The sequence below is a fragment of the Oreochromis niloticus genome, unplaced genomic scaffold, assembly GCF_001858045.2.
Source record: "Oreochromis niloticus isolate F11D_XX unplaced genomic scaffold, O_niloticus_UMD_NMBU tig00000678_pilon, whole genome shotgun sequence".
Classification (NCBI taxonomy): Eukaryota; Metazoa; Chordata; class Actinopteri; order Cichliformes; family Cichlidae; genus Oreochromis; species Oreochromis niloticus.
Window position 1 is genome coordinate 390,383 of NW_020327211.1, and position 16,925 is coordinate 407,307.

The 16,925-nt window shown below is 40.8% G+C and overlaps 2 protein-coding genes across 2 annotated transcripts; both read left to right on the forward strand.

Moving 5' to 3' along the window:
• Nucleotides 1-4,316: 4,316 nt before the first annotated feature.
• LOC109199625 (high affinity immunoglobulin gamma Fc receptor I) lies at nt 4,317-6,879 on the forward strand. Its single transcript, XM_019354960.1, has 4 exons — nt 4,317-4,353; nt 6,211-6,492; nt 6,586-6,832; nt 6,876-6,879. The coding sequence occupies exons 2-4, from the start codon at nt 6,375-6,377 to the stop codon at nt 6,877-6,879; spliced, it is 369 nt and encodes a 122-aa protein (XP_019210505.1). The 5' UTR covers nt 4,317-4,353; nt 6,211-6,374.
• Nucleotides 6,880-8,467: 1,588 nt separating this feature from the next.
• Nucleotides 8,468-11,784, forward strand: LOC109199626 (uncharacterized). Its single transcript, XM_019354961.1, has 6 exons — nt 8,468-8,570; nt 9,199-9,240; nt 10,748-11,005; nt 11,093-11,329; nt 11,418-11,630; nt 11,708-11,784. Exons 1-6 carry the CDS (start codon nt 8,468-8,470, stop codon nt 11,782-11,784), a joined length of 930 nt encoding a protein of 309 aa, XP_019210506.1.
• The last annotated feature ends 5,141 nt before the right edge of the window (nt 11,785-16,925 follow it).

Genomic DNA, 16,925 nt, shown 5'->3' on the forward strand with positions numbered 1-16,925 from the left:
GGAGTCCAGTGGTCCAGCTAAACAAAGGCTCTTACACCTAACCAGATATACATGTGTTTACTATACCATATATCAGCAAGTCAGGATACGACCTCTCTCATGACCCTGGGAGGTGTGTGATCTATGCCAGAACACTCTGAAGAGGAGTGAACACACTCCCCTCTTCATGCTGCGCAGAGTTGTTACAGACCTCCTAGGATGAGACATTCTTTCAATGTACAAATGATTATATATTTCTAAGCATAAATGACAATCAATAATATAAACCTAACACATGACATCACTCTTTTGTACATTTTAACACAATTTAATCCCCACAGTTGTGAAAGAAAAGCAAAACACTAAAGTCTGTAACAAAACCATCAAATCTGATAAAGCTTATTTAGATGCTGCAAACGAAGAATGGATTGGAATTAAAAAATACATATCCTAACCTTAATTACTGGGGAAAATGATGAATGATGATCATAGTGAGTAGGAAGTAAACTGAGTGAAGTTTTTGGACAGAGATTCACCTTTAATGTGTATGTATAATATAATACAGATATATAAAAATACACTCCAAAAATAGAGTCCTTGAAATGTACAAATGTACAAAATATTAATAAAAACATTATAAAAATGGAGGCAACTTTGCCGATGGTACAATGTATAAAAAGAGCTTTACTGCAGATACTACTACGGCTCTGCAGATTTTTTATTTTATTTTAACCTATGTCGCCTCACCTTGAGGTTGGAAAATCTGTCTATCTCATTTTGGTGGTCAAGTCTCTCAAGCAGTTTACCAGTTTCTGCTTTGCCTGTCACGTTTCCCTGTCTGTTTTCTTACCTGGTTCTTCCTGACCTTGTACTTTCTCCTCACGTTCCCCTCTTTCCTCTCTCCCTCTTTGGACTGACAATCATACACAAATAGATTGTATTCAGTTGGATGAAAAAATTACATTAATATGAAAAAAAATACTATTAAGATCACTAATGAAAAAAAGTCCTCTCTCAGTGTACTTTCAACCAAAAGGCAAATAACCAAACCACATGTACATCTAATAAAAGATATAAATATTGAAACACTGATCCAACATTATCCTTTATTGACGGATCATTTGATTTTACACTTTTACCTGAATGTGGCTCCTGGGTTTGATATCGGCACATATGACAAAATAAGCAGCTTCTCTCATTGCATTTCAAACAGGACAGTGGTAACAACAGCAGGCTACGGACAATTTTAAGTTTTAGATTTTAAATATGCTGTATACATTTCACAGGAAAATGAAATGTAGCTGATTTTACTACAGAGTAGGACGGATTGTAGGGTAGCAAACATCGTCGGAAAACACGTTTCCAACACTGCAGGTTACCTGGGTGTAATGTTTTTCAGCTAAAAAGAAACATGGTCTGACTCCTACCTAAATTTATAAAGAGTAACTGAAGGTTATATGCAGGTAATATGTCCTGTTTTAAGGCAGGCACTTCCACCTCCGCTCCGCTGCGTCTCAGCCACCATCGATCTGGCAGAAAGGGCGCTGAAGCACCCCCAAAAATGGGCTAAAATCACCCCTGCTCATAGAGTGTCACCCCCAACCTCAACCTCTTAGATGGCTCCATTTAAAAACAAGATCACAAGCAGGCACACTAGGATCAGGCTGGACTCTCCAAGTCATCAGCCTGTGAACCCTGGGAGAACATCACCATCAGTGCAGCACCCCTCCAACCCCTCCAACCAGACCTTTATGGCGGTGTCACCAGCTGGAAGCCAATCCTCTCCAAAGGACACCTGAAGCACTCCTAAGTCATGACAGCTAAGTCCTGAACTCCAGGTCTGACTTTGGCACAATTCCCAAAGAAGCATGACTGAGCCACTGTGACTTCACTAATACCATCCTCAGAGTCAAACACTTGCTGCACAGGTGTTGTGAGACCATATCAGTGAGACCATGAAACACAGGAGAGACTTCCAGAAAAATTCAGTAAGAGTCCTGGATGGTCCCCCTATAATCTGGACCTGTTCCTGCAGATATCTGAGAGTCAAAGATGTATACTGATGGTGTCCATCCAGCCTGGCTGAGCTCAAATGATCTGAGGAGAAGAGCCTCCAAAGGAAAGGTGTGCCAAACTTACAGGCCATCACCAAACCCTGGCCTTCTCTGACCACATGCACGTATGCAGCTGTGGAAGTCAGTAAACATCAACCTCTGAGTCAAACTCAGACTCTGAATCAGAAGCCAAACCATGGTTTTAGTGGAAGAACTCAAAGTTAGCAAACCAGAGGTACACTCATTGGCCCAAACAGTCACACCTGGATTCAATGAAATGAAAAGCATCAGTTGGGGTTATATATATATATATATATATGTATATATATAACCCTAACTGATGCAGTGAGTGGCTTTTCATTTCTTAAGCAGGTCAGCTGATCACCTGAATACATGAATGTTTTGTTCCATGTGAGGATTTCTGCTTTTCTGGTGGTCCAGGCTATTCCAAGATGCCATCACCAGGCTTCATCACACTCCAACTGTGAAAGTGTGGGTCAGGGAGATTCACCACCACAGACCCGAACCCCACAGAGAACATTTGGAAGAAGACTTTATGCGCAGCTTACCGAAACGATGCTACAGCTAATGCTAAAGTCAGTCAATGACCGCCTCTAAATCAGACCCGACCAACACAGACTGAAAGTTCATCACTTCCCATCATAAGTCACGGCTCGCCATCCCGACACCTTTTAAGGAAAAAGATGAAGCAGGAAAAGAAACAGAAACAGTTTCAGGAGCATCATGTAGAGACGTGCAGGATAAAAATACAAACTGAGAGTCGCAGCACTGTGCAGGACCAAAATCTGACACTGCAGAGCAAATGGACATATATTTAAATCCACACCGAATATCTGAACATGTCCAAATACTACAAACCTTCAGCTAACCTGCCAGTCCAACAGTGACCCAGAGCAGACATCCAGATCAACAAAAGCAGAAAACACCAGAAGAAGGTGAAAGTTTTAGATGGATCCATCTGAAATCTGTGGGGTGACCTGATGAGGGCGCTCATAGAGCTGCAATGTTCCTGCAAACAACATGGCCAAAAATCTAAAGGTGCTTCTACAGAGTTTGAGAAGCACCTTTAGGGGTCTTCACCTGAATGCAACCAGGTTATTGTAGGTTTTTATTTTATCTCCTTTAATGTTCCAGCCCAGTTCAGGGCGATGGTGAAGTTAAAGGTGGAAAGGTTCTGGAGTGATTAAGGTGAGTTTGCAGACATTTCTGCTGATTCAGTGATCCTGTCGTTCTCTCTGACTGTGACTATGATGAAGCACAGGTGAGGACACATGGATATGCTGCTGTTTTGTAGGTTTCTTTCAGATCTGTGACTTAAATGCTGTCAGCATGTTTTATGATGGACACTTTAAAATGTGATCTCACCCCAACCGGTCGTGGCCGCCCCTCCCTGAGTCTGGTTCTGCTGGAAGTTTCTTCCTGTTAAAATTGAGTTTTTTCTTCCCACTGTCACCAAAGTGCTGCTCATAGGGGGTCATATGATTGTTTGGTTTTTCTCTGTATGTATTATTGTAGGAGCTACCTTACAATATAAAGTGCCTTGAGGTGACTGTTGTTGTGATTTGGTGCTGTGTAAATAAAGCTGAATTGAATTGATCTCTGAGCTAAGAGTGAAATAATGTCTCCGTTTGGCAGAACAGGATCTGTACCCACACACCAGGAGGAGGTCACTTGTTGTGATTAAGATGCAGGATTACATGGAAAAAAGATCATTTAATAATGAACTTGTGATGTTGGTGTAACAGAGGGATTCTTCACTTGATGACTGATTTCTGCAGTAACAGGCGCATTTTGACTGAGCTCAGTCAGACGGGTAGTGAAAGTGTTGGAGCAGAGGGACGTGTTGAATGTGTAACAGGGAAGTGATGAAGCTGAAAGCCTCTCTGCTGCTCAGGCTTCAGACTCTCAGTCGTCACTCAGACATGAAGACTGCGTCCGTCTGTCTGCTCCGGGGTGAGTGAACATGTATTCCTTACAGCTTCATCCAACACGCGCTCAGACAGCACGTCTGCATGAGTGCATCAGGGTAACTTCCACTGATGTATCACCTGAGTATCTGCAGCCTGCAGGTACATGAGCTCAGATCATGTACCTGTTCTGCTCAGAGTCGGGATGAGGTTCTTGGTTCTGGTTTTCCTTCAGTCGAGGAACATAAACATCCTAAAACAGCATCATTTCTGAACCCTAACTGAGCTTTCATTGACCTCTGACCCTCAGTGACCTCTGACCTTTAGTGACCTCTGCCCTCCTGTTGCAGGTGTGTGTGTGCTGCTGCTGTCTGCACTGACTGTTTCTGCAGGTGAGTCTTTTCTAAGTTTCTATTTATGATTTCAGGTGCAGAGACAGTCTGCAGTCATTCCGGGTCTCTGTGACAGAACAGAGTGCGTTTTATATACACTGAGCCAATACTTACTTCTAAAGGTTTGTCTAACAGTAGTAATCCCACTCTACTGGACAATACAGTTACATGTTTACTTATTTTTACAGAGTTATTCATTCTTTTGGAAGTGCCCTAAAATTCCAGTTCGTCATATAAGTTATAAATATATATATATATATATATATATATATATATATATATATATATATATATATATATAGTTATCTTTTTAAATATGGCCTTATGCACAATGTTCTCCACCAGCTGTAATTTTTCCATTAATACATTTTTACTGCCTTACAGTCTTTAAAATAATCGAATTGCTTGACGCTGGTCTTAATCTTAAGGAAAGCCCTTTAAAGAGGTCCCTCATTGACCCTGTAGTCACAGACTTACACTAAGTCTGTCTGTCATCACCCTTGTTTCCACGTATCAGGATGGTTCACAGATGCATTAAAGAACAACACATCCACCCTTATTCACAATATAATCTGATATTTTTGGTAATAAGGGTTAAGCATAAAACATCCTCGCTTTTACTTTTTGTATTATGATGTACGTATAATAAATGGTTCGTAGGAAAAAGTCCAAATTTATAAATATCAACAGTGTTAAGACAGAGATGATTAAAATAAGCAAACATTTTGTTAATAATTTTACGCAGGCACGGGTCTTTTATTATGACATAAACAGTAATAATTGTGAAAAGGACGGTCAGTCATCCCATGTCACATAACACGGACCTTATATAATGATTTTTAACTTCATATATCAAATACTTTTCAAGATACTTTATAAAAATATCACATTGCAAAAGACACATAGTGACAGTTCCTGAATTGTACTGTACATGAAACATAAACATAAAATTCTCAGACACAAAAATAAAGAAAATCCTTTTTTCATTCAACTTTCCTGTATGAATTATTGATTCGTTGATTTATCAGTCGATCTGCATCCCCACCCTCACCCATTCTCACAAACTCTGGCTTTGACCGAAAGAATAAGATTGTGGATGCAAACGACGGAAATGAGTTTTCTCCAAGGTGTGGCTGTCAGAGTTAGCCATAGGATGAGGAGTCTGCTATCTGCAATCTGCTATTCATCCATCCAGTAGAGCTGCTATTCCTCCATGTCAAATTAACCAGTTGAATCTGTTAAAGAAGCCTACTGGAGCTAGGTGTTTCGGGCATGTCCCACTGAAAGAGGTCTCAGGGAAGACCAAGGACATGCTGCAGAGATTCTATATCTCGGCTGGTCTGGGAGCACCTTCGTGTTTCCCGACCACTCGGGGGCCTGAAAGCTAAAGGCGCTGCTTTCCATTTTACTTTTAAAACAAGTAACAGAAACTCAGTTTTGCTTAAAAAAATCATGAATAAAATCTGAAGCAATGTTATTTTTATTTTGACGGTGGGTTTTAGAAAGAGTGAGGTTGTCAAGAAGGAAACCACTTTTGATGAATGTTTTAATGCATGTTAAATTATTCAGGTAAAGACATTGATTCTGTTAAAATGTTTCTCCCAATCAAAGCACTATGTCCACATGAGTCCTATTGCCCAAGGATCTGAAATTGGACTCTTAAGCAGACTTTTCATATTTTTGTATTTTATTAGCAGAGGTTGGCTTGGGCCCCATCAGGATTCTAGTCCTGGTTTCTGGTCCTGAAGGTCTCATGATTAATGCCCACCCTGAATCTGCTTTCTCCTCCTTTACAGTTGTAACTCCATGTGTTGCTGGCGACCTTTGTTCTAACAATTTCCTCTTTCTGTCCTCCAGTCTATCTGTCTGCCAGTCCTAACTTTCAGCAGTTCTTCAGTGGACCCACATCTGTGTCTTTGGGCTGCGTTGATGATGAGGATGGACAGGACGTTGATGGATGGACGGTGAGGAGGACCAGAGGAGGACTCACTGAGGACTGTGGAGCAGCTGAAGACTTTGTGATGATTGACAGTTTGTGTCTTCTGGATCGTAACTCGTCCTACAGTGGAAACTTCTGGTGTGAAAGCTTATCTGGAGAGAAAAGTGATGAAGTTACCATCAGCGTGTCCAGTACAGAAAGTGAGATGTTCCAGCTGTGTCTCTGTCTCTGTGTGACTCTGCTCTGATGGTGGAGCTGTGTCTCAAACATTACTCTGTTTTATTGTTATTCAGAAAAAGGTGTGATCATGGAGATCCCTGTACTTCCTGTGAGACCAGGAACTGGTGTCATTCTACAATGCAAGAAGAAGAACGGTGAAACAGTTCCATCTTATTTCTTCATGAATGGACGTCTGGTTGGACCTGGATCTACATCCGAGTACAACATCAGAAGAGCCCAGTACTCTGATGAAGGTCTCTACTGGTGTGCTACTGATACGTTTGGAGAATCTCCTCAGAGCTTTCTGAGGGTCAGAGGTCAGTACAATGGCATCACTTCCTGTTTAAAGACCTGGCCTGCTCAGCTAACTCATTTACCTGTTTCATCATTTCTCCTGCAGGGTCTCCTATAACATCTCTTAAAACATCCGTCTCTTCTGAGACCAATTCCTCCCTTTCCACTTTGCTTCTTCCAAACAATTCTTCCTCCCCTCCTCCTCCTCCTCTTCCTTCTTCTCCCTCTGTGTCTTGGATCAGAGTCATCTGCCACCTGTTGGCCTTCTGCCCGTACTGCATCTGCACCATCCTGCTCCTGTCCATCTGCTGCAGCAGGAGCTCAGGTACAAACTCAAGCAGATTCTCACATAAACACTTTGATCACATCAACACCGTCCTGATTTCTCCACTCTGCCCACAGGTAACAAACATGCTGTCTCCATGGAGACGCCCCTGCGTGACGCGGAGTATGATGACATTGTTGCTGATGTCACCACTGAGCACGTCTTCTAAGCTGATAGATCCTCTGAGGAATCTGAAAGTGTCCAAAGCTGTAAACTCTGTTCACTGATCAATCAATAAGCTGTCAAATTGATTTCTGAAGTATTGAATCAAAGTGTAAAAACATGAATCTGACTAATTTATATTCACAGCTGTTTGTTTCTGTGATGTCTTTGTGCTTTAACTGGATCCAACCACAATAAAAGATTCAAACATCAAAAACGTGTGATTGAGACGAGCTGCACAGGACTAAAGGGGAACATCATCAGGAAACTGCACTCATAACACACTAAAATGACCTGTAATAGCAACCGCATTGAAACATCCACAGACCAACCAGGAGAGAGCACACAGAGCAGAACTAATCTCATTGGCTGGACGCTCACTTCTATTTAAATCTTATGAAAACAGCTCCGTCATACCTGAACACAACACTTCTGCTCTCATGGTCTATAACTGGAGCTTTAACTTCAACAACACAAACATCTGACATTATTATAATGACATATTTTATTATATCATCTTATTATAAGACGCTCATTTATAAGGAGCAGAGCAAACATGCTGAGAGGTGTCAGAGGTCAAAGGTCAGTCATCTCCTTCAGTGGTTTGATTCTCCTGTGAGCAGAGAGAGGATCTGAAAGTGCAACAGGAACTGTTGATCAGGAACCTTTGAACAGTTTCAGATAATGATGACTTTTTAATATTTTATGAATTTATTAAGAAAGAAATGAATCACAAACCAGGTCTTTATGTCTTTAGGAAATGTTTGTATAATGAACTAGTGGATTTGTGTCATCTGGCTTTTGGATCAGTAAAGCTGGGTATCATCTGCATAGCAATGAACAAATGCAGTGTTTTCTAATAATGCTGCCTGAAGGAAGTATGTACAATGTGAAAAGGTACTGTTCCCAACACAGAACCCTGAGGAACTCTGTGACAAGCATTTATTCATGAAAATCATCATAAAATGGGGAAAACCAAGAGTATAACAATATAAAGTGATTAAAATAAATAAAAAAAGAAAACATTGACACTGAGCAAACACACAAAGAGTCACAGAGTCAGGTTTGTGTTCCTGTCAGGCTGAAAACAAACCTCTGCAATTATCCAGCCTTTGCCAAACTCTCTGATACATGCAGTACTGTGAGGCTCCACCAACAGCACACGGGGATACCCAATGGGATCAAAGGGAAGTGATGAAAGGAAGCTGAAGGCGTCTGACACAGTCAGTCAGCATCCAGACAGCATGAAGGCTGCAGCTGCCTCTCTGCTCCTGCTCGGTGAGTCCCACCTTCATTCTTTCACTCTCACTGCAGCAGAGTCTGACCTTTGACCTCTGACTGTCACATCGTCCTGTTTCCAGCAGCTGCTTGATCCAAATATGTGATTCAGAGCCAGTCAGTCATCATAAAGGATGTAATGTCAGAGTTTATGTGGATAACATGACCCAGCTGATGTTTTCAGTCCGTGTGGGAGTATTTTATCATGACAGGACGAGGACGCTGTCTCACACTTAGTGACCATCATTTACATCCTGTCACTTCCTAAAGGTAGAACATCTGTGACTGGTGCTTTTGGACTGTACTGACTCTTTTTCATAGTTCTAGTAAGAGCTGAAGGTAGGACTCCTGTTTGTGTGTGTGTGCACACAGGAACTGGGCCCATTGTTTTACTCTGAGCTGTCTGTAGATGTTTGTGTCCACAGAACAGCTGTCTGCTGTGATGCTTCTCAGGATTACAGAATAACAGCAGACAGCTGTTACAATCAGCTCAGTCGTCTCTCTTTACTGTATTTCACTGATGGAACAGGAACTGTTCTTCACCATGATATACTCAGGCTGTGTCAGTCACTGACCTCTGATGCTCTGTGACCTGTAACCCTCAGTGACCTCTGACCTCCTGTTACAGGTGTGTGTGTGCTGCTGCTGTCTGCACCGACTGTTTCTGCAGGTGAGTAGATGGAAGTGCGGCTTCATCAAATCTGTTTTTGTTTGGCCTTTATAAGTTTTATCTTTATTCTTTAAAATAATTAAGCTATTAGACATTTAAACTTCAAGTTTCGTTCAGTTACTGAAGAAATAACTTTTCTTTTTGGCATGAATACTAGTTAGCTAACAGGACTAAGAGTTAATGTCGCAGCTAAGTTGTGCTCCACAAACTGAGAGAACAATTTCCTGCAGACTGATTTTTTGCTGATTTAGAATACATTTGCACAATAATTGCAAAAGACAGCCAAAGAAAAAATTAAGTTATTTTATTTACATTTAGCTTTGACTCAAACTCAGAATATGAATATCTGACGATGTGTCAGAGGCATGTGTGGTCCTTTAAAATCTGCCTGTGCCTCAAAACTATGTACTGATTGTACTGATTTTTAATTTTTAATGGTCTTTAAAAGTGTTATTAGAAAAAGTTCTTAAACAAGGCTCTTCCACTCTTATGCTGATGACCCATACACATTTTTGACAGTTATAATTGATGATTTAAAGATTTTATGTTTTTATAGCCTTTAATACTAACTGTCGAAACATTTATAGCCACAGAGGTTATTTTTATTGACACATGGCCAACCCCCATTAAAAGGGAGTCGCAGTATTCAAAGCCTGAGGTGACAGAGCATGGATGACAGTTTCCAAGTTCATGCCTGGACAGAAAAGGCTTTAGCTTCGATCTGACGTGAGAGAATGAAGATTTCACCGCCCCATTTATGTGGCCATTGCTTCCACTTTTTGTTCATAAAAATGTAAAAACATTTTGAGCCATCCATGATTTAACTTTGCTAAGACGATCAAGCAGGAGTCCAATCGATGAGCTATCAGAGTGATTGACAGATAGATAAAGCTGGCAATCATCAGCATATAGATGAAATGAAATTTCATGTTTTCAGAAAATCACACCAAGTGGCAGGAGATACAATGAAAACAGTAGTAAAGTGGGTGAGATGTGGACATGCCAGGAACACCTCACCCAGGAGATGCTCTCGAGGCATCCTTGTCAGATGCCCAAACCAATGAACAGAATCAGAGTCCAACACAAACTGGGAATGAGTTCCACTTATTGCCAGCTATGCGGACCAAGGACTTGTAACGCTTTTATGAGGATCTAATGATCCATAGCAACGGGCTCGACTAGTGGACGGACTCTCCTTTCCAGCACCCTGACTTATACAGCACTAACTAATACACACACTAAGACCTAAAATGAATATTGAATATCAAAATATTGCAGCATGGTATTCTGACAGTTGGCATGGTGGTGGAGGTTTGGCATCATTACCAAACACCACGAAGGTCAAGAGTTTGAGTCTTGTTAGATTAACTGACAGTCATAAATTGTCTGCAATGATGTCTCCGTTATGGACTGTCAACCTGTCCATGATGTACCCTGGTTTTTTGATCACAGTCATTGTGATGCTGGTCCTCTCCTCTTTGGTGGTGATTATCTGTCTGTCCTCCAGTGTCTCTGTCAGTCAGTCCAAACCTTCAGCAGTTCTTCAGTGCATCTTCTTCAGTGTCTCTGAGTTGTGTTGATGATGGACAGACAGTTGATGGTTGGACAGTGAAGAGGACCAGTGGAGGACCCACTGTGGACTGTGGAGCAGCTGAGATGAGTGGAAGTTTGTGCGTTTTGGATCGTAACTCGTCCTACGGTGGAACCTTCTGGTGTGAAAGCTCATCTGGACAGCAGAGCGATGAAGTGTCCATCAGTGTTTCAGGTACAGTGAGATGTTCCAGCTGTGTCTCTGTCTCTGTGTGACTCCAATCTGATGGTGGAAGTCTGTCTCTGTTTACCTGCTATTCAGAAAAAGGTGTGATCCTGGAGATCCCTGCACTTCCTGTAAGACCAGGAAGTGATGTTACTCTGCAATGCAAGAAGAAGACTGGTGAAACACTTCCATCTTTTTTCTTCATGAATGGACGTCTCCTTGGGTCTAAAGCAGAACACGTTATCCCTAATGTCAGGCACTCTGATGAAGGTCTCTACTGGTGCGCTTCTAACACATTTGGATCATCTCCTCAGAGCTTTCTGAGGGTCCGAGGTCAGAACACTGACGAAACTCCCTGTTTAAAGACCTGACCTGACCTGCTGAGCTCACTCATTAACCTGTTTCATTATGTCTTCTGCAGGGTCTCCTATAACTACTCTCAGAAAGTCCGTCCCTCCACCTCCAGTTTCTGAGGCCAGTCTTTCTCTGTCCACTCTTCCTCCTCTCACCAACTCTTCCTCCCCTTCTTCTCCCTCTGTGTCTTGGATCAGAGTCATCTGCCACCTGTTGGCCTTCTGCCCATACTGCATCTGCACCATCCTGCTCCTGTCCATCTGCTGCAGCAGGAGCTCAGGTACAAACTCAGGCAGATTCTCACATAAACACTTTGATCACATCAGCACCGTCCTGATTTCTCCACTCTGCCCACAGGTAACAAACAGGTCGTATCCATGGAGACGCCATTGGATGTTGACGAGCATGATGACACCACTGAGCATTATGTTTGAGCGGATGGATCCTCTGATAGAATTAAATGTTTCTAAAGCTGAAAACTCTGAGGTCCTCACTCTGAGTTTCTCAATCAGAACCTGATCTGTTCACTGATCGATCAATAACCTTCAAATTACTGATGAATTACTGAATTATTGGATGAAAGCTTTGTTTGACATTGTTAGCATCTTCAAACATTGAAATCTCTGTGCACCTCTCTAAAGTTATTTACTGCATTTTATGTATTTACCACTGATTCCCAACCTTTGGGAGCCACAACACACATTTTGCATTAGAAAAATCACACCACCAACAAAAATGTCAAAGAAAGTATATTGATAGCTTTTCCCTGCACACCAGGTACAGTGGTACTGGCTCGGTTTGTCCCCAGTGTAACTGTTTTAATTTCTTCTGACCACTACTCATGCTAGGACCTTCATCTGCGTCTGAGTTTTCTCCAGGACCCAGGTCCGATTGTTTTACTGCCAGCTGGCAACTCATTTAATTAGAGCTGGTAGTTGTACTGCCCTCTAGTGGAAGAGAATGTAATTGTTCCATCTGTTACTCACGCTGATTACTTAGAGGACTAATCGGGTGGAACCAGATAATCGTCAGCGGCACACCTGATCATTTCTCAGGGCACACCTATGTGCTGCACCACAGTGGTTGGGAAACACTGGGATATATGGTATCAAACACTGGGAGCGTTCTCCGGTGTTTTACAGAATGATGGTGTAAGAAACGGTTGATGCAATTTGAGTTCTTCAGCTTTGTTAAGGTTTTGTTTTAATCAGCAGGAGAAAAAAAAGCCATGTAGTTTTAGGAGATTATCATATTTATTACCAATCCCAGGTTTATGCCACAACTGACTAAATACAGTCAATCCAGCAGTGTGCATGACCTCTTTAAAAAAAAGATATTTTAATGCTCAGATCTGAATATTGTTGTTATCCATGAATTTTCGGTTCCATGGATAAAAAGATAAAATTAAAACGGATTGTATTCCATTAAGATTCCAAATTACAGTTTTTTACTTTCATTTCTGAAGAGGAACTTTGCGTTTTTGAGTTTTTTTGAGCTGTCCAGTGTGCCAGCTCAAATTTGGATTTATAAAAAACACATTCAGGTTCCAAAAGGTAATACAGGAAGAACTCAGCAAAAACAAGGGTTTGATGACGGGAGGTTTAATAAGTGTGTTGATCAGTGTTTGTGGAAGCTCTGACACAGTTAGTTCAGTTCTGAAACTTTACTGTGGCCTCACAGCTCTTCTTCTACTGTGTCATTAAAGAACCTTTTCAAACTCTCTGAGCTGGTTTTCCTCCTCAGTCCTGTTTCATGACAGAAAGCACCAAACTGTATCCTAATCTCACTTCTGATGATTCAGTTATTAACACGTTATTTATCATCTTGTCAACCAACAAACTATTTGAACATGTCAGCAAATAGCAGATTGTAGAAAAGCAAAATAGTAACCCTTTAACTCCAAGTGTCTCATATTTGATGCATGAGTTTTTCACACTTCTACATCGTCAATGTCATTTTACATTTTAAACAATAACCTGCTGGATGCAGCAAATGTGATACAAATTAAAACTCACATATGCAAATGAATGTTACATTTTTTAAGTTCTGTTTTTTATGTTTCATCAGAAGGCTCAATAAACATTCAATAAAAACAACTTTATTTTCTGGCTATTATTTCATAGTTAATGTTTTTAACGGCACAGAAGCTAAACAAAAGTCATCAAAGGTCAGCATGCATGACATGAGTCAACATCACACTGCTCTGTGACGTCTGTGACATCAATTCCACATCACTTCCTCTTTTGTAAAGTTTTTTTTCCTTTAAATTTTCCATTCAGAATTTAATCATTCACTTTATTTTGACACTGCTGATTTGTTTCACACAGTCTGTTCTGTGTGGTGACTTCAGCCGTCTGTGAGTGTTTATTAATACGGTGCTTTAACCGCCATCATCTTCTTCAAGGCATCAGTGACACAGAGTGCACAGGTCAGGTCAGGCATCTGTTTGTCTTCCCAATAAACAAGTTAGAAAGAGACCAAACCAACAAAACCTCTGCTTCAAACACTAAATCCATCCATTCTCTTCTGCTTATCTCTGTCGGGTCACTCGAGCCCTCGTTTATCCCTCGTTTCAAACAGCTTCTGGATGTTACCTGGCTACTGTCTACTGTGTCTTTTAATATTATCATCTAATAAATCCATGAATTTCATTGCATGTAATTGAATAAATGATGAATTTGTTGACTTTAGGATTAGGATTCAACTTTATTGTCATTACACATGTATAAACAGGGACTGAAATATAATTTGCATCTAATCAGACGTGCAAGAGCAGTAAGTGCAATAAAAGCAAATTATATGCAGATAAGGGAAGTGTGAAAGATGGGAACAGTTATGAACAGAGTATGTACAAATATACAAGTCAAGTGGCTTTATTGTCATTTCAACCATGTGCAGTGGTACAGTACAGAGTAAAATGAGACAGCTTTCCTCTGAGACCCTGGTGCTACACATGACGGACAAACACACGACTACGTAAAGTGCAAAATATTGCAAATAAACAAAACAAGATAGTGCAATGGAAATGTGCAAAATGCTAAGTATTTTGCAAAAGTAACTTGGTGTGTGTGTGTGTGTGTGTGTGTGTCAGTCCAGTCACTGAGTGTTCAATGATTCAGCTGATGTTTGTCTCGGGTCTCCTGGCACCGCTTCACAAATATTGCTGTGTGTTACAATCAAAGCAGTTTACTAACAGTCACCAGTTCACTTTCCATGGGATCCAGAAGCTGCTGTAAATGTTTCTGACTACAATAAAGTTGTGTCATCAGCAAAGAAGATACACCTCAGAGACAAGAGACTGAACATTAACCTGTAATAAATAAACACCGACGCTCCAAGTACCGAACCGTCTTTGGATGAGAGTGCAGAAACATGAGTGAGACTCCTTTATATTCTCATCCAGTTGTTTCTGCTTTAACAGCAACGATAAAAGGAGGAAGATCATCAGGGCGCTGCAGCTGCTTCACTCCGAACACTCTAAAATGACCTGTAATGATACCAGCAGGAAACAGTCACAAAGAAACCCAACAGAGTGGAACTGATCTCAGCAGCTGGATGCTCACGTCTATTTTAGCTCTTCTGGAAACAGCTCAGTCAAACCTGAAATGACAAACTGGGACTTCTGCTTTTCATGCACAAACTGCTTCAATCCTGTCCGTGAGCTGCCTGTGAGGCCATGAACCTGCTGCTGTGATCTCACACACACCTTCATACATCAAGCTACTTTTTGCACAACCCACTGTTGCACTTTTCTATAGCACTGTTGTGTCTGTAATATTTTATTCTGTCTTTGTTTTGATTTTTTTTGCAATTTTTGCACTTTATGTCGTCCTGTGTTGATTGTCTGTTATATGTCATATGTAGCAACATGGTCTTGGAGGAACATTGTCTCATTTCATTGTGTACTGTACCTGGACATGGTTGTGTAACACAGTAACACGAAAAGACAATATTAATTATTATTAATTAAAGACAATATTAATGGGCCAATGCCATCTAATTCACTGGAGGAATCCACCTCAGGAACAATCCAGTCTACAAAAAACCCTGACCTGTCAACAGACAGGGTCAGCAACTCAAATATTAATTATGCTGTCCTAACTATAATTCACAACTTAGAATTTTGGTGACACCATATTTGACATAAATGACAAAAATAAAACATCTCTGTTATACAACCTATGCATTAATGCAATGTATTGTTAAAACGCTTTTTTAAAAATTGTAAAACAAACACTTTTCCAAATAATATATGAAAACATTAAAACTTACAATTCAACTAAGTAAAGTTATTGCAAATGCGACAATTATAAATCAAAACAATTCAGATAAATTCAGTTACTCAACAATAGAGTGCAAAACAAACTAAAACTAACTGAGACATACAGTATGTGCTCACTGATCTCAGCACATCGTGGCCGAAGACAATGGTATGGTGTCTCTCAGTCGAAATATGTATGGGGTTAGAATGATGCCACCTTATAATGCAACTGAAAAACAATATTGTAACTGAAATAAATGTACTGAAAAATCTTGTATTGAAAGTGAAAAGAAATTGATAGTGAAAAACAATTAATTGAAACTACATTTTTTGTTTCACTTACAATTTTTTTCAGTTTCAATCTGCTGGCACTGTCTGGGGGCGCACTTGAGGGGCGGAGATTCTGACCTGCATGTATTTGCCTACATTATAGAGGCCATTAGTGCTGACCAAGCTGCCATATTTCTCTCTTCACCTCCTTCAATGGCTGCTTCAATTTCAGGTAGACCCTCTAAACTGCACGTAAGCAACCATTTTTCCTTTCCTTGCTGTCCCACTGGACTGGACATGAGTTTAGTTTTTTTAGCTACATCTGGTGAAGTTGTGGTAAAATGTTAATGTAACCCAGTGTTAATTTGGTTATCTGATATTGTGTGATATTCAGTATATATGTATATATCTATATTGGGTGTTCGGTTATAAAATGTTCTTCAATGATTTTGAGGGTTTTTGTATTGCTATTGATTTGCGGCTGCTTTACGACGGTCGACTGGGGTAGTACATCCTGGCGGGAGGGGCTACGAGCTCACATGGCTTGTAGCTGTGCCAGAGAGCTAGCTTGGGTGAGCTAGTGGGGAATATCTCCATTTGCAGTAGCCTTAAAAAGACTATTGTTCGTTCTCCTGCCAGAAGCCTCGCTGCTGTGCTGCCTTACTGCTGTGCTGTCTCACTGGTGCCATTAAAGGATCGGCTGCTGCCATCCATTCCTCCGGACCTCGACGTACTTATACACATTTCCGCACTCAGTGCCATACACTCTCTTTTTTTTGCTGGCCAGCTATCACGATTGTTTGGTGTTGTTTTTTTGCATTCACAAAGACTATACAAGATATTTTGGTTATTGTCAAATAGACACTCTCTGTTTACAGACTGAGGAGGTTGTAGTGTTACAACCACAGGACTGAGGTTCCACTTCTCACGTGTACACCACTTTGTGTTGGTCTTTCACGTGGAACTCCAATAAAATTGATTCATGTTTGTGGCTGTAATGTCACAAAATGTGGAAAAGTTCAAGGGGCCTAATATTTTTGCAAG

Bases quoted from the DNA above. Each gene is read 5' to 3' on its own strand.
- LOC109199625 (XM_019354960.1), top strand. From the start codon at position 6,375: ATGATTGACAGTTTGTGTCTTCTGGATCGTAACTCGTCCTACAGTGGA. The intron at 6,493-6,585 runs GTGAGATGTTCC...ATTGTTATTCAG, and splicing joins CAGCGTGTCCAGTACAGAAA to AAAAAGGTGTGATCATGGAG.
- LOC109199626 (XM_019354961.1), top strand. From the start codon at position 8,468: ATGGGATCAAAGGGAAGTGATGAAAGGAAGCTGAAGGCGTCTGACACA. The intron at 9,241-10,747 runs GTGAGTAGATGG...TCTGTCCTCCAG, and splicing joins TGCACCGACTGTTTCTGCAG to TGTCTCTGTCAGTCAGTCCA. The intron at 11,631-11,707 runs GTACAAACTCAG...CTCTGCCCACAG, and splicing joins CTGCTGCAGCAGGAGCTCAG to GTAACAAACAGGTCGTATCC.